Genomic DNA, 22,840 nt, shown 5'->3' on the forward strand with positions numbered 1-22,840 from the left:
TTACGGTCTCTGCAGTCTTGTGATATATCACTGATGTTCAATTACCTCCGTCCTACAAAGGGTAAATAGTAAATTATGTTACTACTAATAATTTCAACATTCTAAAAACAAACATTTTAAACGATCTATTAATTCTCTCAGTTTGGTGTACCCTGCATGTCAAGATACCAAAGATTAAAATTGCACACTGTTAATTGATTCACCCTACCAAGATCAAATGAATTAGCTTTTGTCTTAACAGTAACATTCAAACTAGAGAGTCAGGTGCAGGAATGGAGTCCATTCCAGACAGAGCCCTGGTTATCAGAGGCTGTAACTCTGTCTAAATACTGGGTTATATGCACCTTTGCATGGAGTGAACGGAGACTTGGTGATACAAGTTCCACCTGAGCCAGAGAAGGCAAAAAAACTGGCTCAGCCAGCAAACATATTTTGTTCCAGTTACATAAAGCATATCAACATATTTTCTTCCAACAGAAGTTACATGCATAAAATTGCAGTAATATTACCTCTTAAAGAAAATCAAAATCCCTCCTGTCAGCAAAAATTGACAAATTGAATCCTGTCTTTGGTCACAGATCTTAAACTCAGGGTCAAAGCACTGAGGCAGGTGAATGGGTGACACCAAGGAATCCAATTGTTTCTTGCAAATTAAACAAATTATTAAAAACTGTCAGTTTTGAATCCATCTATCCATTTGTGTTTTGCCCTGGGACTGAAGCTAGCTCAAGCCTCAAAACAAGTAAAGAGGGATAAAAAAAACCATCATGTTAAAAAGAGCTTAATTTAAGTTAACATACACATTGTCATTATAGAACTACTTGGTTGTGTTCAGTGCTAGAACCTATGTATAAAAAATAAATGTTTATCCAGAGAAGACAGTAAAGCAGACAATATGAAAAATTGACTATAGGTATGATTGTAGACTGAATAATACTTCCATATAACGTGTACTTAGCAAGGAGAGAAATAAATCAAAGGTGACCACATGCAATGTAAAGTTCAAGGTATCCTACAATTATTTCCTTCCACATCCCTTTAACTGTCAGGTGTTATACTATTCCTATTCAGCAGACACAAAGAATCAAGAGGAGATGAGGAAATTGTTCAAATAATATCACTGAGCTAGTAATCTAGAGGTCGGGGCTAATATCGGAGGATAAGCTCAAATTCCACCATGCAGGAAATGGAACCCGAATTCAATTAAACAAAACAATTAAAAAATCTGATATTGAAGTGACCAGTAATGGTCACACAGAAACTATCAATTTCCATCTGATTTATTAACGTCCTTTAGGGAAGGAAATCTGTTGTCCTCATTTGACCTGAACTACATGTAATTTAGAGGAAGAAAGTGAGGACTGCAGATGCTGGAGATCAGAGTTGAGTGTGTGTTGCTGGAAAAGCACAGCAGGTCAGGCAGCATCCAAGGAGCAGGCGAATGGACGTTTCGGGCATAAGCCCTTCATCCTGCTCCTCGGATGCCGTCTGGCCTGCTGTGCTTTTCCAGCACCGTACTCTCGACTCACTACATGCAAGTGAGACACAGCAATGAGGTTGACTCTTAACTGCCCTCTGAAATGCTCCAGCAAGGCGCTTAGTTCAAGGGCAATTCATGATGCGTAACAAATATTGGTTTTGCAAGTGCATCCAACATTGAATGGGAATAAAATTCTGTAAAAATAAAAAAGTTATTTTTTAAAAGGTTATACAATAGGAGAAATACAAAAATCTAAAATACCAGATATTGGAGGATGTGAAATAGAGGCACTCTTGTCTGCCTCTCATTGGAAAATACTTGCAACCTTAGCTCATTCAGGTCTGAGCAAAAATACAAAACACTTGTACAGTGAAAATGCATAACTAATGTAATATTCACACCCACTGGATTCTTTCTTCATAGTTCTTTAAATTGTAAAACAGTGTAACTTAATATCGTAGCAAATTTCTAGGTTGTGAACAGGACCTGGCTTTTAATGTGACATTTTGACGAAATTTGCCTGCTGCAAGATGGAATTGGTAAAGGCCTCAGAACAATGTTACAAGTTACCCTTCTGACCATGGAAGGGGTGACTCAAGTATAAGAATGATCAAGGAAGGAGAGAACTGTAGGAATTTACTGAGAGAATAACAAAATTATCTTTACTTCAAATTAACACTCATTTATAAAAATTAATTTTGCATTTCACTGAATGAAACACACAAAGAATATAATTTTACCAGCATCTTTATCCTTAGCTTTGTAGACTTGTCCATAAGTTCCTTCACCAATTATTCCAATAATGTCGAACTTGTCGACACAGCGTTTACCCCAATCAATTTCTGCTATTACAGTCTCACCATGCCGAGGTCCACAGATTCTAGAAATAAAACATTTCAATTACAAACTTCAAAAAGCATAAGCAAAAGAATTGGAGTGAACAATAATGATACAATTCAGTTCAATACAATTAGCTGATTGACACAGAACAGCATTTAAACAACAACTAGTTATGTGACACCATTCAGCAGATCTCTGAAGGGTCTTGTGCCTTCCAAGAAACTTAGCAACAAACTCAACACCCCCTGGGTCACATCTCACACATTGTCAATATTTTCTTCAGAGGGCATTTCCCTGTCCAAGGGAAGCTCTTTCAAACTGTTGTCATTTGAAAAAAGTTGAAAGAAAGTTGCTCTTTTCATATTTGCCTTTCTTGGGTCTTCCCCGCAACTGGCTGAGAATGATAGGCAGCAAAATAAGGTGATAACTCATGACAGATGGAAGAAACAGATTTATCTGTGTGAAGGTACGTGGTTAAACAGACTAGAGAGGACCACCAATTCTAGGACATAATGAGAAGGGATGCAGATAATGATATCTGGGGTAGATCTAAGGGTTTCTTCAGTTTTAGAAAAAGAGGCAGTCTTCAAGCTCAGTGAGCCTGGCTTTATCCAGCATGGTTAATCTCCCATACCCAACACACAGATCAAATGCATTTGCTTGTTTCAAACTAAAAAGCCAGGAGAACCAGCTGATCTTCCATAAACTTGGTTTTTCATACAAGTTCTCACAACCTTGTGGACAACAGCACCATTTTTGTCAGAAGTGCAGTGAAATAGTTTGATACAGCTCTGCTCTCTGCCCTCAGTATTGTGGATTTTTCATCTAACTTGACTGGAAATGGCAACACATCAATCTAGTATATCCTTGAGAACAGTGACGGGGAGTGCTCATTTTCTTTCTTACCTATCAGTGGATCAGCTGTTCCAAACAGCAGCCATAATCAAAAGGGAGTGTTCCACTGACCAGTTGAGATGAGAAAGTCAGTAACATTTAGGCATGTAATTGGAATGCTCAGCTCTAAACAATACATTATCTAGCCAAAGGGATCAGTGAAGCACTCAGTACTTTTAACACGAAGGTCATTCTAATTACTGATTTTTGAAATGCTTTGAATGATTTCTATGATATGCACCAATATAATCTTTCATACCTTATTTAATCTGAATAAATACCTGCTCATGTTTATGTTGAATTGCCTGCCACACTAGATGAATGACTGCTCATTTCTTAGATGCAACCTCTAAGCTTAAATGGCTTGAACGCTGAAATGCTAAATTATTAGCTCAAAAGATCTGTAGTCTACTTATGTTAAAATTACAGCCTAAATGGGCAAGTAAAAATATAATTTCAAGAAATCCTAAACCTTTATACCAAAGAAAACATTGCAAACAAATTAATTTAAAAGGGAGAGACATGGCTCTGCAACAGTAGATGAATGTGCTCACTAAGAATTGATACTGAAGCAGACAACTGAAATATATTGGACAAATGAGGAACTAGAGAGCATATTGCACATCCAAAAGTGGAAAGACACTATGGAGCGCTCATGGAATTCTGAGCAATAAACAAATTCCCAGATAATTAAAGGTAGATATGAGGAAGCAGACAGAAGAGATGACTTAAAGAAAAACAACTTGGAAGTGAAGAAAGAAATCTCACCACAGAAGCTGTTTACTCAATTTATTTGATAGAATTTGAATGACAGTGAATCAGAAAGGGCATTAAGTCTGAAAATACAAATGTGCATCAGAACTGAGACGGTACCATATTATATTCTTATTTTTGGTTCATGATTATACCTTTTTGGTAATTTAACATCTAATTATGAAGGAATTCAGAAGAATCATTAGTAGCTTCCTAAAAACAGAACTTTCACACTTCAGAAAGTGAAAAGCACCAAATAAGTCTGGGAAACATGGAGTGTTGAGTAACAAATGCAAAAATGCCCAGATTCCAAGAATGAAATAAAACAGTGGTATACATGGACACAAGTATGAAATCAATCAAGGATGCCAAGTAAGTTAATAGACTAATTACTTTTGAACAGTAGCTTGTTTCTTGGGAACATTCTCACTAGAGCAGAGGCAGACCTAGGTAGACAGCAAGCCCTATACGGCCTGATGTAAATGTGTTATTGAGAACACAATTCAAAAACTTGCATTTTGTTCATGAACAAACTTTACACTTGCACACCTTATCAATTTATTTCGCTGTGAACATACCACAAGATCACAAGCATTCTGTGCACTATTTTGGCTGAATTTGGTCTTTAGAAAGCTGAGCTGCTACAAATTAGATTGCATAAATTGCATTATTCAAAACTCCAAGTAGGTCATTCAGGATTCCATTATAAAGAGGAAGAAAAAGGGCATGATGAGATATGAAATATCACACAGTACCTACAGGCTACATACAGTCATCATTCACAACAGGTTTTGTTAATACAGAAGTTGGATGCTAACCAATGTGGCAGTGGCTAAATGACTGTAGAATTCACGTTGACAAACTTTTCCCCTTTTGTTTCATTTTCCTTTTTTCTCCTTTTGCGAGATGTTTTATTAGCAAGGTCAACATCTCTAGCTCATTTATATTTGTAATTGATGTGATGATGAGTTACCTTCTTGAATTGCTGTGGTGAATCTGATGCAAGTTCACTTACAGTGCTGTTCGCAGGGCAATTCCAGAACTTTGACCCAATCGTTGTAAAAGATCAGCAAGTACTCCAATACACTCCCACTGTGTTTCCTGGTGGATGGACAGGCATTTTTTTAATCATTTGTGGGATCTAGGCATTGCTGGCATGGCAACATTTATTGACCATTCCTAATTGTCCTTGAGGTGGTGGCGGTGAGCTACCTTCTTGATCTCTTGCTGTCCACTGGCTGTGGGTTGGCCCATAATGCCATTAGGGAGGGTCAAGAAGTGAGACACTCATCACAGTATTGTTAGCCTCTACTTGCTCTTGTCAGGTGAGTTATTCACCACAGAATTCCCAGGTTCTGACCAATTCTTGCATTATGGACAAACCCAGTTAAGTGTCTGGTTAACGATAAACCTGATATGTTCGCAACCATTGAATGTAATAGGGAAATGGTCAGATTCTCCCTTCAATGATTATAGGCTGGCACGAACACTGCATTCATCCAAAGCCTGAATGTTATCCAGGCCGTGCTGCAGTACCCAAGTAGTCCAATGCCTCAAACCTTGACAATCATGGTTGCTTGTTCAATCTGACATCAAAAGTTTATTTGACAATCCCTTGAACTGAAAAAAAAGTGTTGTTTGTAAGGCATCATGATTTGTGTTCCCTCAGTTGACTGCAGCCACAAGTGTTTGGACAGTCAGGACAGGAATTTCCTTCAGGAAAAGCTTTCTGATCCCTCTCCTTCTACTTTTGTCTTTTTTGGGTCAGTCTCCAAATATGTTCAGCTAGATGGATGAGACAAGCTACATGGTACTATTTACTGCATTTTCCTCAAATACCAATGAGTCCCTTTTCAATAATATCTTCCGAGACCCCTTCAAACATTTACTTCCGAGAAATTCAATACCATCCTTGAGCTGTGGTCAAGAACAGGATCTCAACCAAATTACATAGCGTGCGCATGTAATATGCATATCAGCTGAACTTATGGTGCGTGATAATGGTTGTGGAGAAATTGGCACTGGCGAGGATTGTGGAATTCACTTGCCTTACAGATGAAGCAAAAACTTCAGGTGGAAACGCTCCAATGCTCACAGGTGCTTGCCAGGTGACTCAAGTCTCACTCCCATTATCAAAAAATGATGGTTAAGAACAGGCTGAAAGGCTTTGCCCTGTTTTGGAGTTCTCGGTCGTCAAGAATTCAGCAGCACAATTGTACACAGCTGTGCTGGCCCAAATGATTCTGTGAATCTCATTTTTGAGGGTGACTAAATGAGAAAGGTAGGTGCCAAGATATAGAAAGTAATATCCAAGTCTCTCCATCACTAACAATAACTGGTAGGTGCTTGAGGATTTCTGGACTTGCTAGTAGAGAGTTCAGCTCTTGCTGATATTGTGAATGGTCAGAATCTCACTTGCAAGGGGGCCACAAATGCAGTTCATATATAAGTGGTGGATAGGTTGAAGGGTCACCTTAGCTCTTAGCCTATTGAGATTGAAAAGCTTCAAGCATACTCACAACCTACTGGAAAGGACTTCACAAACAGGCTGCAGTATGTGAAGAAAGCTGGTGTAATCACACAGCCTTGCTTCATGGCAATCCAGATTGAAGGGACTGTCTTCTGGATTCGAGGTGCTGAAAAAGCACAGCAGTTCAGGCAGCATCGAGGTACTGCCCCTTGGATGCTGCCTGAACTGCTGTGCTTTTCCAGCAGTTCTAATCCAGAATCTGGTTTCCAGCATCTGCAGTCATTATTTTTACCTAGCTGAAGGACTGTCTCCAAACCACTGCAAAGGATTGTTGCAACTATGCAGCAATGTTTGAGGTCTATGCAAAATATATCCTTTCCCTTGGATTTCTTTAGTTTCGAAGACAATGTTTGTAGTTCTCCTACACGGTCAAAAGACAGATTGGGTTTCTGGAAGCATGCCTTCACTGATCAGTAGGAGGCAGTGCAGAAGAATATGAGAGAATCTTCCTCATACTGACCGAAAAGAAATGCTACTGTAGCTTCCACAAATTGATTTATCAGCTTTCTGAGATAATTGCACAGAAGTTGGAATGTAGAACTTTTCCTCCCCTAAATGCCAGCACTAGTGAGAAGGTACTATTAGGCAAACATGATGTGCAAGTAGGATTCTTCATCACCTGTACTCCAAAATCTCTCGCCTTGACAGCATTCCTCCAATCAAACTTAGTTGGTGAAGATCATCTTCTCATCAATCCTCAGAAATCCAGCAGTTTGGTCAAGATATAAGGGGAGTCTTGGTGGTGATGCTGCAGTTCAAGTGAAATGTACTTGCTACTTACCAGCACAAGCGTGAATGCAGTAAGCTAGCACAGGTTGCGGCATCACAACAGGGTTATTAATGGAGACAAACAGCCCCACATCTAAACAAATGACAACAGGATAATCCTTCATAAACATTAAAAATACTCGTTTGAGGAAAAAAATCAATTTAAGCAGACTTTGACTACTATTGTTATACATTTTTGACATCAGCTCTACAAGTAAAGCAAGAAAGTTCCACAAACATTTATTTGAAACTCAAATATGTATACACAACCACCTTCAAAAGAAACAGGAACAAGAGAAGGCCATTTGGCCTATAAAGCCTACTCTATCATTTAATCAAATCATTGCTGATACAGATGTGGCGTTTTCTGTCTTACCCCATAACCTCCACAGATTAAAATTAATCTAACTCAACCTCAAACATATTAAAAAACCTGGCCTAATCTTTGTAATTCTCCCATCCCCACTCAACAATGAACCCGATGGAATAAATTCCTCCTCATCTCCATCTTAAATAAGAGGCACCCTTTCGAAACTGTGGTCCCTAGTTCTGCACCCAACCTATCAAACCCCCTCAGAGGTTTATACATTTCAAAGATATCACCCTTCATTTTCACAACAGAGTCAGTTACTCAAGTTTTCTTCATTAGACAAGTCCTTCATTCTAAAACTCAGCCTAGTGAACCATTTCACAATCACTTCAATTGCAAGCACATCCATTGCAACTGAATTGGTAAGGCAACCAAACCTGTACAATATCCACTGGGTACAGTCTCAGTAATGCATCATACAACTGCACTAATGATTTCACATATTTCTCTAATCCATTTCCCCTTGCAATACCAGCCAATGTTCCATTTGCCTTTTTAAATTTCTTGCTGTTCTTGTATGGCAATCTTTGCTAATTCACATATGAGAACACCAAGATCAATCTTTCCCTACTTAATTAATACTCATCTTTTCTCTTCTTCCTACTAAACTGAAGAACTTTGCAGTTCCCACATTATACTCCATTTGTCAAACTTCTGTCCACTCAATCTATCTACTGTTATCTTTGGATCACCAGCAAATTTAGTTTCAATGCCCAAGTTCTTCATACAAGTCATTACAGCAACAGAGCTTAAAAATGTGTTGGTGGAAAAGCGCAGCAGGTCAGGCAGCATCAAAGGAGAAGGAGAATCGACGTTTCGGGCATAAGCCCTTCTTCAGGATTCCTGAAGAAGGGCTTATGCCCGAAACATCGATTCTCCTTCCCCTTTGATGCTGCCTGACCTGCTGCGCTTTTCCATCAACACATTTTTAAGCTCTGATCCCCAGCATCTGCAGTCCTCACTTTTTCCTCATTACAGCAATAGAGTCAATATAAATTTAAAGAAGATCCCAGCACCCATTTCTCTGAAACACTCTGCTAGTTATACTTGACCAACCAGAAAATGACCAAGTTAACCCAACTCTAAGTTTAACAAACCTCTAATCCATACTAATGTATTAACCCCAACATCATGTGCCACCTTATCAAATGCCTTTCGGAAATTCAAATAATCTGCGTATTGGTGCTGCTGTTTCTACAATTGAAAAGTGTGGTGTTGGAAAAGTGCAGCAGACCAGGCAGCATCCGAGGAGCAGGAGAATCGACGTTTCAGGCATAAGCCCTGCTCCTCGGATGCTGCCTGGCCTGCTGCGCTTTTCCAGCACCACATTTTTCAACTCTGGTCTCCAGCATCTGCATGCCTCACTTCCTCCGCTGCTGTTTCTACCCTCGTTAGATCAACTCAAACATTTTTATCAAAGATAATTTCTCTTTCACGAAACCACGCGGACTCTCCTTTATTGTATTACAGTTTTCTAAGGTACTGCTACTAATTCCTATGTATGGCAGCAATTTCCCCAATTACAGATATTAGGATAATTGGCCCAGTGCCCTGCTCTTTGTCGTCTCCTATGTTGAAAAGAGGTGTTAGAGTTTGGTTTTCCATGTCACTGGAACCTTTCCAGAATCTAGGATAGTCTCAAACATGAAAAACAATGTATCTACTATTTCTGCAGCCATTTATTTTTAAAAGGCGGAGGATGCAACTATCAAACCCAGGAGAGCTGTCATCTGTTGGTCAGGTTAGTTTTTCTTGCCTTTTTTTCCCCTCCTACAATAGCGATTATTTAAGGTTTTCTTTGACACCTCAATTTCTCGTGTAATTATTGGGTTTTTTAAAAAATGTTTAACATAGAGATTGAGCAAATATTTTGTCTAAGGTTTTGTCATTTCAGTGTTTCCCATTATTGATTCTTTAGAGGCGGAGACTGAGGAATCGATGTTCATTTTAGCCACTGTCTTCCTTCTTGGAGGTTCTTACTGTGTTTTTGTATTTCTTGCTGCTTTACTTTTTTTTTAAGTAATTGTCAGTTTCCAACATTTTCCTAACCTTCTAGTTCAAAATCTATTTTCATTCTTTTACTCAGACCCCTGTAACAGCAGTGCAACTATATCCATTCCGTTGCAAACGATTCCATCCTTTGCTCAACTTATTTCACAAACAAATGAATTATCTACAAAATCATTATACATTTATAAACAGAAAGGTAAACATTTATATAGCATAAGACCTATGCACACTGTACATATCATACAAGTATTGCACTGACACATATTACCCATTACATTTAATTAATAACAACTCTAAATGCTATCAAACAAGTCACTACAGGCAATGCAGAAGATCTACTAGTGGACGAGATGAAAGGAATGTCAGAAAAATTAAATCAGTTTTCCCAAACACAATTCTTAAGTTTGATTCCTGAGAATTGGAGAGAGAATACATGATATAAAAATAAATAGACCATTATCCCTGGTGCATGGAAAAATGTAGATCTCAAAAGCAGCACACAAGAAAACCATCTTATCTAAATTTCTAGGGCACTTGCAAATATTCATTTTCATGCGCATACAGATGCCATGCTACAAATACCTGGAATCATCTACCATAATGTGGAAAAGGCTGATCTTTAGCATCTCACAAATATTTTTACTCACTTGGGTCGTTTTTTAATCTGTGACACAACAGGTGCTTTCTTTTCTTCAGGAGTTTTAGGAGATGGCAAATCAGACCCTGGAAGTTCAGGTGGCAATGGAAGGTCTGTTAGTAAGTGCCGGGTCTTCCGTTCAGGATCCTTCTTTGTGTTCTTTGTTATAAAGCCATCCTTTGGACTGTAATTAGAAAACACAGACTCAAGAGGAGAGAATCAAATGTTACTATAATGTTTCCCCATTCAAATAAAACTTGGGAAAATCAAGGTCAACAAGCTCTTCAGAATGAGATAGGATCATTCAAAAAGATCTTTCCCTTTGACTTCAGTGTATTACTTAAAGTGCCTGTTTAGCACTGTTGCAGTCATAAATTCAAGTCTTGTCAGCCATTTATTAAACATGAATTTTGCTTTTTTTTTCCACAATTTACCTGAGTCAAAGATACACAAATTGACAAACGTTAGTGATAGGGCAGATGATAGCACAATACATACAAATGTAGTCTAGAGAAAGTGAATTGCTTAAGTAGCTCTATAACTGGCAATCCAGAAGTGCAACAGTTCAAAATCTAACCCACTTTAGACTGGATTTGGATGGACGGTAGATTAACAGACAAAGTAGAGAAGGAATAAACAGATCATTTTTGAGTTCATATTCCTTAAGTAGAAATCAGTTAATTTGATGAAGTTGAGTAGCCTGCATCCAAGTTTGCTGGTAAAACAAGGGTGGAACGCAAGCTGTTGTTTGGAAAAGTCCAAAATAGAGAGTCACAACTGCAGAGTAAAGGATCTGCTGCTGTGAAAAATTTTCAATACAAAGGACAATAAAGTTTAGAATTCTCTATCACAAATAAAATGCATGCTCGGTCATCAAGGGTATTTAATACAGTCATACTGTATGGAAACAGACCCTTCGGGCCAAGGCATTCATGCGGACCAGATATCCTAAACTGATCTAGTCCCACTTGTCACCATTTGGCCCCATATCCCTTTAAACCTTTCCTATCCAGGTATCCATCCAGATGCCTTTTAAATGTCCTTTATACCACTTTCTTCAATCCATCTCCCCCTTTGGTTCTTTATCCTGTTGCCCTCAATTCCACGTCCCACACTGAGCACCCACCGTCCTGCCAATGGGAAATTTTCCTTCTTCATTAAATCAAAAAAAACCACCGGCCCCAATCTGAAAACACTCCTGGGAGAATGTTCCCAGTTTCTCCTTTCAAGCGAAGAGGAAGAGTACCCCTGTACAAAGGGCAAATTCACTAAAACACGTCACTTTCTCAAAATCTATTCCCCTCTCAGCTCGAAGGGACCATATTTCCTATAGGGCATGCCAAGCCGAGGGCAAATCACAACTGTGACTGAATGGCTAATGTGGGCAAACTGCCATTTGATATACTAGTCTTGTGTCTCTTCTCAGAACTGCTTTCAACACATTCACTTGCTTCCTTAAGTAAAGAAGCCAATACCATACAATACTCAAGATGCCATTTCAAGACGATTTGGGTTATGTTTGTCACACTAGAGAGCAATCTTTCCACACGCAACTGACTGCCATATTTCCCAAGTTCCAACAGCATCATCATTTCTAGATCGACAGAATTTTGGATAAGATAATTATGGACATAGAGAAAATGCAGCTGAGGTAGAAGGTCAGCCATGTCAAACTGAAGGGATAGGTCAATACGCCTCAATTCACTAAGGCTCCAGGTTCTGAAATCCTCTTAATTTCCTCTGTTTAGATCCAATATAAACCTAATATTATTGAACAAAGGTTGCTCACCCTGCCAAAATCTCCTTTGGTTGGGCACTCATTTTCAGATTATATTCTACAGCATTGTGGACCTTTTAGGAAGTAGCAATGTAAAAGCATGTTTTTGTTTGTTTTCTTTTGAGGGCTGTTAGTCTATCAAAATCCATGCAAATAGCCTAGCCAACCCGGGATAATAATCAGGAAATTAGAAACTGTTAAGTTGAAGATGATTAAAAACACATTGCAGCCTGCTTGCAGAAAACCTATGCCACTAAGCGAGATGTCTACTTCAATTGAAGTAGAAATTGCTGGTGCAACAATTCCGTTTCTTAATATGGCATGAGAAGACCAATGCATTCAGTAGTTAAACTTTTTAAGATTCGAAAATTTGAAAGCTAGTTAGTTTGCATCAATTATTTTTGTATTCTGTTTGCAATTAATGGCGCTATGTATACCATAGTGCCCCCATGGATAATATTGTGGAGAGGGCTTGCTAAAAGCAGCAAATATACCATTGCACACAGAAGAACCTTTTAAGCCTTCCACCCAAATTTTGACATAACGATTTAAGCAAGAATTTTTTTTAAAATTTATTACAATAATGGTCAAAAATTCTGACCAGCTAACTGGTCAGCAATCACGAGACAGCACAGCAAAATTAAAAATTCTCTTTGGTCTCAAATGAGTCAATGTTTTGCAATTTGTCCTGCACTGGTCTTCAGTATATCCATCAACTGGTAGTTCAAAAAAGGCCTATCCTGATGCTTTCACTTTGTTCTCCAATAGCCTGGATTTATTCAGAGCATTTAGAATTAGGTAAGGGAGGATGTCAAGCCCATCAAATAAACCCTAACTTAACCGATCAAATAAAAAGCCAAACCTGATCCAAATAGCCCCTAACCTTAATCCCGGCACAGCAGTCAGTAAATTCCTAAATTATTAGGGTGTCCAAATTTTCACATGTCCAAGACTTTCTAAGCTAGGGGTGAATATATCAGGATAGGCAGGAATGTGGAGTAATTAGATCAGCTGTGATGTTAATGAATGGTAGAGCAGGCAAATGGTCTACTCCTGTTCCCAATTCCTATGCTCATTTGGGATACACTGAGAAATCAGAGAAAGGTGGTGCATCCAGCTCAAAGTTTGCCAACTCTGGCTGAATATTTTCCAGGAGGCATCATGATATGAACTTCTATCTTCAATCGGCCATCCTAGCTTCTGATTGGGCAGACGACCACATAGGAAGATCCAGCCCTACCTTTAGCTGCTCGATAGACAGTCTGTTCAGTGAATCAAAGGAAGAGTGATTCCTGTTTATGGGCCATAGCAGCAGTCTCTTTATATAGTGCATTGAGCATTTGGGTTGGGAGATCATGTTACGGCTTTACAGGACACTGGTTAAGCCACTTTTGGAATACTGCATGCAATTCTGGTCTACCTACTAGAGGAAGAATACCATGAAACTTGAACGGATGCAGAAAAGATTTACAAAGATGTCGCCAGAGTTGGAAGGTTTGAGCTATACGGAGAGACTGAATAGGCTGGGGCTATTTTCCCTGGAGCATCAGAGGCTGAGGGGGGACTTTACAGAGGTTTATAAAATCACGAGGGGCATGAAAAGGGTGGACAGACAAGGTCTTTTCCCAAAGGTGGTGAGTCCAAAAACTAGAGGGCATAGATTTAAGGTGAGTGGGGAAAGATTTAAAACGTTCATACAGAAGGTGGTATTTGAAGGGGCTGCCAGATGAAGTGGTGACGGTTGGTACAATTATAATGTTTAAAAGGCATCTGGATAGGTATAGGAATAGGAAGAGTTTGGAGGATATGGGCCAAATACTCTCAAATTCATTTAGGATATCTGGTCATCATGGACAAGTTGGACCAAAGGGTCTGTTTTCATGCTGCATATCTCTATGACTCTATCACTTATTGCTTTGACTAGATGTCCCCCAATGACCCCTGCCCTATTAGCAATTCCAGGGCTAAGCATAGTCAGACAGGAAAACTGAAATGGAAGCAAATTGCCTTCCATATTCGGTGTCGTTCCACTCACAGCAGACAGTGTAAGTCTTTAATTAATCTTATGAGATGCTACACATCTTGCTAGTGACAACATAAGACACAGAGTGCTGTTGCATTCTTGCTTACCCATCATTTATCTTTTGTATGAAAGAAATCTCACAGTAAAACTTAGAAAACAGGATGTTTGTTCTCAAAAAAAGTAGCTTGCTTGTTTGCTTTCTTTCATGCTATCCTGAGCAAGAACTCCAGTAGAAGCGGCACGGTGGCACAGTGGTTAGCACTGCTGCCTCACAGCGCCAGAGACCTGGGTTCAATTCCCACCTCAGGTGACTGACTGTGTGGAGTTTGCACGTTCTCCCCGTGTCTACGTGGGTTTCCTCCCATAGTCCAAAGATGTGCAGGTCAGGTGAATTGGCCATGCTAAATTGTCCGTAGTGTTAGGTAAGGGGTAGATGTAGGGGTATGGGTGGGTTGCGCTTCAGCGGGGCGGTGTGGACTTGTTGGGCCGAAGGGCCTGTTTCCACACTGTAAGTAATCTAATCTAATCTAGAAACATAACACGATCAAGTTTTCATCAAAACAAGAAAATATGAATCCTGAATTCATTCAGGAAGATTTGTATTTCCTACTTTGCTTTTGGTTGGATCTATTTCCCCAAGATCAACAGTCTCAATTTTATGCTTCAAATAACTCTTCACTCATATTTACATGACACTAAATTTCATACTCATGGAGATGAAATCTGCATTTCAAGTCAGTCATATGACTAAACACTTGATTATCTCAAAATTTAGACCAATCTATTTAATTTCTGGTTTTCATCCAGGTTTCTTGATTTGTTGAGATTTAAAACAAACCCACGAATGCAGAAATATAAAAAAGGAATTTGGCTATGATTTCTTTCACCACAGCTCACCATTCACAACAAGACATTATCATGGATGTCTACAGTGCAGAACTCAACCCTTTGCCCTAGCAAGTTTCTGACAAAAACAAGCACTTAACTACTCAATCCCATTTCCCACCACTTAAGCTCATAGCCCTTGTATGCCTTGGCACCACAAGTATGCTATTATATTAAAAACATGAGCAGGCTCATGTAATCTGTTCTTTACATCAGTTCACATTTGCAGAGTACGGTACACTCATACATACCAGTTTTAGCCATCAGCAGCTTCTAATTTCTAAACTGGCAATTTGATTGACAATGTTCTAAATGACAATAGACTAAGTTGAAAACAAACAACATTATGGGTCAAATATGTGGAGGGATTTCCAAAACAATATCACGGCTAGAGAAATCATCCTTTTGTTATATGTAATTTTACAAGAAATATTCCCAACACCTTCTGCAAGATACACTGACCGAGAGGTGGAATCAGTAGCAAAATGACGATGACTACTGTTGAGTTGAAAGGATGTGTCAGCGAAAGATCAAGCCATCTCCATGACAAACACTTTAACTCATTCAATCCTCAACCAAGTGCAACATCATTTAATGGGAATAACCCAGCATGGAGCTGCACGAATGCCACCAAGCCAATTACATTTGAGAATTCACACAGACGGCCAAGCATTAACACGAAAATCACTTCAAAACATTTTGCAGAGCAAGATAAAATCACTTGCAACAGACGCAAGGGACAATGGTAGAAGCTGGAATATAATAAAAATCTAATGTATGGATCTAAAGTCTTTTAAAATGTCAGTACTTAATCATTATGGAGTCATTTAACACTTCCACACAATATTTTTCAAGACATATGTTTACCCAAAACAGTCATTAAACTGCTGTTAAAAATCCTCGTGAACAAGCTGTAACTTTTTGTGGGATGTGACACATCAAAATCTGATTGCACAGCCACCCAACCCCAAATCAACAACCAAGACATGGAAGATATCGAGTTAATCCACCTGTGCGCTAAATCCTCAAGTTACACTGTTTCTATAAACAACATGACTAAACGCACTCAAGTGCACCCCAAGAATAAATCAACTACTTGTAAAGATCCAACATAAACCATAGTTGCAGTTGACGTTACAGTTGTGCAGCCTTCCAAGTCTAGCTAAGAACAAAGATATTCCTCGAGACCTCCAAGTTGATACTGCCAACTCAAGAGTTTGATTTATGAAGTCATCTTCAATCTCATTTATTTTGGTTATAGCCAAACAGAGCTGATACAGCAAGCTACATCTGATAATGCCCAGCAGCAACAGCTCAAGGAGGTTATTGGCAGATAGCCCAAACATGCTCAAGAAATGCCTGATCAAGTGGATACATTCTGGTCAGAGGTGAACTAGTCTAGGAATGTAATTTTCAAAGACAAACAAGTGATTATGCCATGAGGTCTACATTAAGATAGGCTTGAACATATTCATACAGGGCATATAGAAACAGGAAAAAACGTTTGTCACATGGTTTTACCAATTCACCCAGCATCAACATGGATATGCATTAATTGATAATAGGTCTAGGCTTACTTTCCTATTCAATAAGATCATAACTGATCTGCTTGTTTCACATTCTCACCAAACCCCAGTAACATTAGATTCTTATCAGGCAAAACAATCGAGCTACTTCAGTCTTAAAAATATTTTTATGATTCTGGTTTCACTAGAGTCTGATGCAGTATTCCAAAGTCACACTACCCTCCGAGACAAACAACAATTACATTTACTATTTTCCAGTCTGACGGACTTTTGCTGAATCTGAGAACTTTTGGAAAATTAACACCAATATATCTATAATCTCAACAGTCACCTCTTTTAAGATCTTATGAAGAAGTCATCAAGATCTGAGAGGAGCTCAGAGTTTCTTTGGTTTTGCTTTGTTTAGTATCATTGCCCGAGTAACTAGAACTTCACTAAGTTCCTCTTCTCATTCCACTTGACGTATAGTTATCATTGGAATTTTTTTTGTCCACTACAGTGGTGACAAAAGCAAATTATTTATTTATTTTATCCAACGTTTCCTCATTCTCAGTGTCTACGGGATCAAAATACTTACTCAATGTATTTTTTTTTAAAAAGGGGAATAAATACTCCACCCATCCTTTGGTATATCCTAACTTATAAATTGAAAATGTACATCTCAATCACTGCCAGACATAACTTAAACCAAATTATAATTAAAAGAGGAAAAAAAAAGAAAGCTCCAACCGGACTTCCTCCATTTCTTTTACAGAATGATAAACACATACCCAAACAACACTATTTATACTTACTACAATTGCTCAAATTAAGTTAGTTTGCCCACAAAGTCACTTTCCTTCTCCGACGTGTCAAAGAGATGCATGGATCCATCCAAGGTGATCTGAAGCACCGCCGGATATGTCAGAGTAGACTACCGAATCAGTCTTCTCTCAACTCCCTCCTTATCCCGGTAATGATGGAACCGCACCAGGAGAGGACAAGGTCGAGGACGTTGACCCAGACCCGATCTCCTCGCTGCGACTCGGTGACCTCTATCTTCAACCCTCTCGTGCCAGCCTCCAAGTCAAGGAATTTCGGAAGCCAGTCCTCAACAGAGTCCACGGGCCACTCACCTTCCTCACCCTCAGGCAGACTGATGATCTGAATGTTTTTTCTCCTGCCCCTATTCTCAAAATCATCCACTTGGTAACACAAATTACAGACCTGCATCTCCAGGGCTTGGATCCTATCGTTGGATGAACCGGCATCAGCTTCCACCACTGTGACCCTGTGCTCCACCTCAGCCATCCTCTTCTCCAGTTTGCAGGATGCACTGTTCCCATGTAGCTGCTCCACTTGGCCTTCTAGATGGATGTGGTCATGGGTTTGGAAGATGCTTTCTCAGACCTGTGGAGAATTTCTGCAGTGTGTCATGTAGATAGCACACACTGCTGCTACTGAGCATTGGTGGTGGAGGGAATGGCTGCCTGTGGAAGTGGTACCAATCAAGTGGGCTGCTTTGTCCTGGATGGTAGCAAGCTTCTTGAGTGCTATTGGAGCTGCATCCATCCATGCGAGTGGGAGACATTTCATCACATCCCTGACTTGTGAAGGTGAGTTACTTGCTGCAGTACCCTAGCCTGACCTGCTGTTGTAGCCATTATGTTTATGTGGTGACCTCAGAGCTCTCATAAATGGTGAATATTGTGCAATCATCTGTGAACACCCACTTCTAACCTCATGATGGAGGAAGGTCATCGATGGAGCAAATAATTAATAGGAGGAAAAAAAAGAAAGCTCCAACCAGACTGCCTCCATTTCTTTTACAGAATGATAAACACATACCCAAACAACACTATTTATACGTATTACAATTGTTCAAATCAAGTTAGTTTGTCCACAAAGTTACTTTCCTTCTCCGACATGTCAAAAGAGATGCACGGATCCATCTAAGGTGATCTGAAGCATCTGGTTGGACTTAGGACACTATTCTGAGGAACTGCTGCACAGATGTCCAGGAATTGAGATGACTGGCTCCAACAATCACAAACATCTTATGTGCCAGGTATGACTCCAACCCGCGGAAGGTTGGCCCCTGATCCCCACTGATTCCAGTTTTGCTAGGGTTTCTTAATGGCATATCCAGTTGAATCCAACCTTGATGTCAAGGGCTGTCACTTTCACCTCACCTATGGAAGTATTTTGTCCATGTTTGAACCAAGGCTGCAAATGAGGTTGAGTGCCCCCTGCAGAACACAAATTGAGTGGAACCGAGCAGGTACTGCTTGACAGCACTTAATAACATCTTCCATCGCTTTACTGATAATTGAGAGTAGACTGATGGGACAGTATCAGAGGGGTTGGATTTATCTGGCTTTTTGTTTACAAGACATGGCGGACTAATTTTCCACATTATCAGGTTGTAATTGTACTAGAAGAAATTGGCTAGGCAAGTTATGGAGCACAAGTCTTCAGGACTATTGCCGGGGTATAACCTTGACACTATCCAATCCCTCCAATTTTTTTTTGACAGAGAAAATCAAGCTGGCCAAAGACTGGCACCTGTGATGCTAGGGATTACCAGAGGAGGCCGAGATGGATCATCTACCCGGCACTTCTGGCTGAAGATTGCTGTGAATGTTTGCACCTTATCTTCTGCACTGTGTTGGGTTCTTCCTTCATTGAGGATGAGGATATTTGTGGAGCCTACTCCTCCAGTGAGCTGTTTAACTGCCCACCACTCATCACTACCAAACACGGCAGAAATAGAGATTAGATCTGAACTGTTGGTGGTGGGATTGCTTAGCTCTATTTATCACTTGCTGCTCATGCTGTTTGGCATGCAAGTAGCCTGATTTAGCAGGTTCACCAGGTTGCTCCATTTTTAAGTATGCTCAACTGCACTCTCCATTGAACCTGTTTGATCCTTAGGTTGATGGTAATTATGCCAGAACTTGGGGTTACTGGCGTAAGCCAATGGTCTGGCATAAATTGTTGTAAAATTCAACAAAAAAAAAATTACTTTTAGCACTTCACAATGTGTTAATATTCAAAGAGTTCAGTGTTGAGCTCAACTATTTCCAGTGTTAGAATCAAGCATTCCAAGATCAGACACAACACCAGAGGATAGAGGATATCCACAAAGACACAACTTGGCCAGAGCCTCAATTTGGATTTTCCTCCATTCTAGCTTTCTCCGAAGAGTTATTTTGGAGTATACTTCCAAGTACTTGAGGTTCTTCAGTCAAGATCTCCATACAGCCATTATTCATATTTAGGTTCAAAAAACAATCATTGGCAAGACACTCTCAGCCAGTGGGCGTCGGAAAGAATCAAACCTGTTCAGAACAGAAGTCTTGGTCTTGGTGAAAATTCTCTCTTCATAATCTAGACCACTAAATAAGTAATTGGCAGAGATCTCGTCGTACCTGCTCACATATGCCTCACTGGCACACCAGATGGTGTATTTATTCCTTAAGCTGCTAGGAGCGATTTAATATCCTATTTATAGATAAATTAATGATATCTGTCCTGGCTGTAAGCAAAAAAAAAACAGCTTTACGTTATGTACATTGAAAAACTAGACAACTGACAAAAAGATTGAGTTTTTTTGATATTAACGTGGACAAACCACTGTACCCAAATATCCAATAAACATTCAACTTTGGAGGATCACTGTTTTGGAAAAATAAGATACCCAAATAAAATCAGATTGTGAAAATCTTTATTCAACATTTACATTCCCCCCCACTTGACCAAGCCTGACACTGCCCCACTTTGAAGAGGATACAAAGAATTGCTCAAAAAAATTTGCAAAGATCTACTGGGCTCTTCACTGCAGCAATGTGCTTAAAGCCATGAGTCTATGCACAAGCTTCTGTCAGATGTTTAGAGGCATAATCTTTGAAAGTAAGGAGTCCTAGCATGAACGCTCAAGGGTTCTGGGATTCTATCCAGAATGTTCATATTCAGGCTACCAGCCAATCAAAATCTGTCTCAACAATGTCCAACAAGCATGATAGCACTTCATGCTAAGCAGCACTGAAGATACAAACATGTAGCAGTGAGATTTGGACAGGCTGAATGAGTGGAATTAGGGTACTGAACTATAATGATCAGCAATATTCAAACTAAATGATAGAGCAGGCTCAAGGGGTCAAATGGTCTACTCTTTCTCTCATCATCTATGCTTCCATGTTACATTACAAATACATTATAGCAGCTGAAATCAATTTTTAACCACATTATCTAAACCAAATCTGGTCCATATCACTACAGAATTTAACCCAAAAATAGCTTAATTATACAAGTAGGAATAATTCCTAAATCTCGAAAATTGAGAACTACAGAATAAAATACACATCATTTCAATCCTGATGTTTCTTTGACTGGGTTTACGAAGGGCATGTCCAACATATCTAACTGCATTGTTTGTTACATTAAAGTCTGCAACAGAACAGCTTTGATGATCAAATACAACAGATTGTAAACAAGTTGAAACAGCATTGCGAAATTCTCTCAGGATTAGAATACCATATTGTCCAAGTCAAAACAACCAGGCGCGTTGAACATTTTAAAAAATTAGAATGTTTTGGCAGGTGAACGAATGATTGGGGAATATAAACTTCCCAAATCAAAATCCATAGAATCAGAGATACACAGCACGGAAACAGACCCTTTGGTCCAACTCGTCCAAGCCAACCAGATATCCTAATCTGATCTAATCCCATTTGCCAGCACTTGGCCCTATCTAGGTGCCTTTTAAATGCTGCAATTGTACCAGCCTTCACCACTTCCTCTGGTACCTCATCCCATACACACACCACCCTCTGCATGAAAAACTTGCCCCTTTTAAATCTTCCCCTTCTCACCCTAAATCTATACCCTCTAGTTCTGGACTCCCCCCCACGCTAGAGAAAATACCATTTCCATGCCCCTATAAACTTCTATAAGGTCATCCCTTAGCCTCCAGGGAAAACAGTCCAGCCTATTCAGCCTCTCCCTATAGCTCAATACCTGGCTACATCCTTGTAAATCTTTGCTGCACCTTTTCACATGTCACAACATCCTACCTATTGGGGTGGGGGGAGGAGAGGAGAACAGAACAGCACACAATATTCCAAAAGTGGCCTAACCAATATCTTGTACAATCACAACATGACCTCCCAACTCCTGTACTCAATACTCTGACCGATAAAGGAAAGCATACCAAACACCTTCTTCACTATCCTATCTACCTGCGACTCCACTTTCAAGGAGCTATGAACCTGCACCCCTAGGTCTCTTTGTTCAGCAATACTTCCTAGGACCTTATCATTAAATGTATAAGTCCTGACCGGATTCCCCTTTCCAAAATGCAGCACCTTGCATTTATCTAAATTAAACGCCATCTGCCACTTCTCAGCCCATTGGCCCATCTGATCAAGATCCCATTGTAATCGGAGGTCATCTTCTTCGTTGTTCACTACACCTCCAATTTTGGTGTCATCTGCAAACTTACTAACTATACCTCTTATACTCCTATCCAAATCATTTATATAAATGATGAAAAGTAGTGGACACAGCACCAATCCTTATGGTCACAGGCCTCCAATCTGAAAAGCAACTATCCATCACCAGCCTGTCTTCTACATTCGAGCCAGTCCTGCATCCAAATGGCTAGTTCTTCCAGTATTCCATGAGACATAGCTTTGCTAATCAGTCTCCCATGGGGAACCATGTCGAACGCCTTACTGAAGTCCATATAGATCACGCCCAGTGCTCCGCCCTCATCAATCCTCTTTGTTACTACTTCAAAAAACTCAATCAAGTTCGTGAGACATGAGTTCTCATGCTGGTAGAAAGTGAGGACTGCAGATGCTGGAGATCAGAGTTAACAGAGTGTTGTGCTGGAAAAGCACAGCAGGTCAGACAGCATCCAAGGTGCAGGAGAATCGACATTTCGGGCATAAGTCCTTCATCAGGATTCCTGGTGAAGGACTTGTGCCCAAAATGTCGATTCTCCTGCTCCGCTTTTCCAGTATCACACCCTCAACTATGATTTTCCATGCACAGAGCCATGCTATCCATAACCAGTCCTTGCCTTTCCAAATACCTGTAAATCCTGTCCCTCAGGATTTCCTCCAACGATTTGCCCACCACTGATGTCAGGCTCACCAGTCTATAATTCCCTGGCTTTTTTTCAAAAATAGTTAGCCAATCTCCAGTCTCCCAGCACCTCACCTGTGTCTAGGGATGATACAAACATTTCAGCAAGTGGCCCAGCAATCACCTCCCTAGCTTCCCCCAGACTTCTAGGGTATATCTGATCAGGTCCTGAGAATTTATCCACTTTTATGCGTTTCAAGACATCCTGCACCACCTCC

General features: G+C 39.8%; 1 protein-coding gene across 1 annotated transcript in view; it reads right to left on the reverse strand.

Moving 5' to 3' along the window:
- The window catches only part of cdk13 (cyclin dependent kinase 13), a 77,633-nt gene that overhangs the window by 49,212 nt on the left and 5,581 nt on the right, over positions 1-22,840 (reverse strand). Inside the window, exons 3-4 of the mRNA XM_072571164.1 lie at positions 10,293-10,466; positions 2,221-2,360 (exon numbers count right to left, since the gene is read on the reverse strand). Coding sequence (XP_072427265.1) covers positions 2,221-2,360; positions 10,293-10,466 — 314 coding nt within the window. The remainder of the gene's footprint in view (positions 1-2,220; positions 2,361-10,292; positions 10,467-22,840) is intronic.

The sequence above is a fragment of the Chiloscyllium punctatum genome, chromosome 5 (genome assembly GCF_047496795.1).
Source record: "Chiloscyllium punctatum isolate Juve2018m chromosome 5, sChiPun1.3, whole genome shotgun sequence".
Lineage (NCBI taxonomy): Eukaryota > Metazoa > Chordata > Chondrichthyes > Orectolobiformes > Hemiscylliidae > Chiloscyllium > Chiloscyllium punctatum.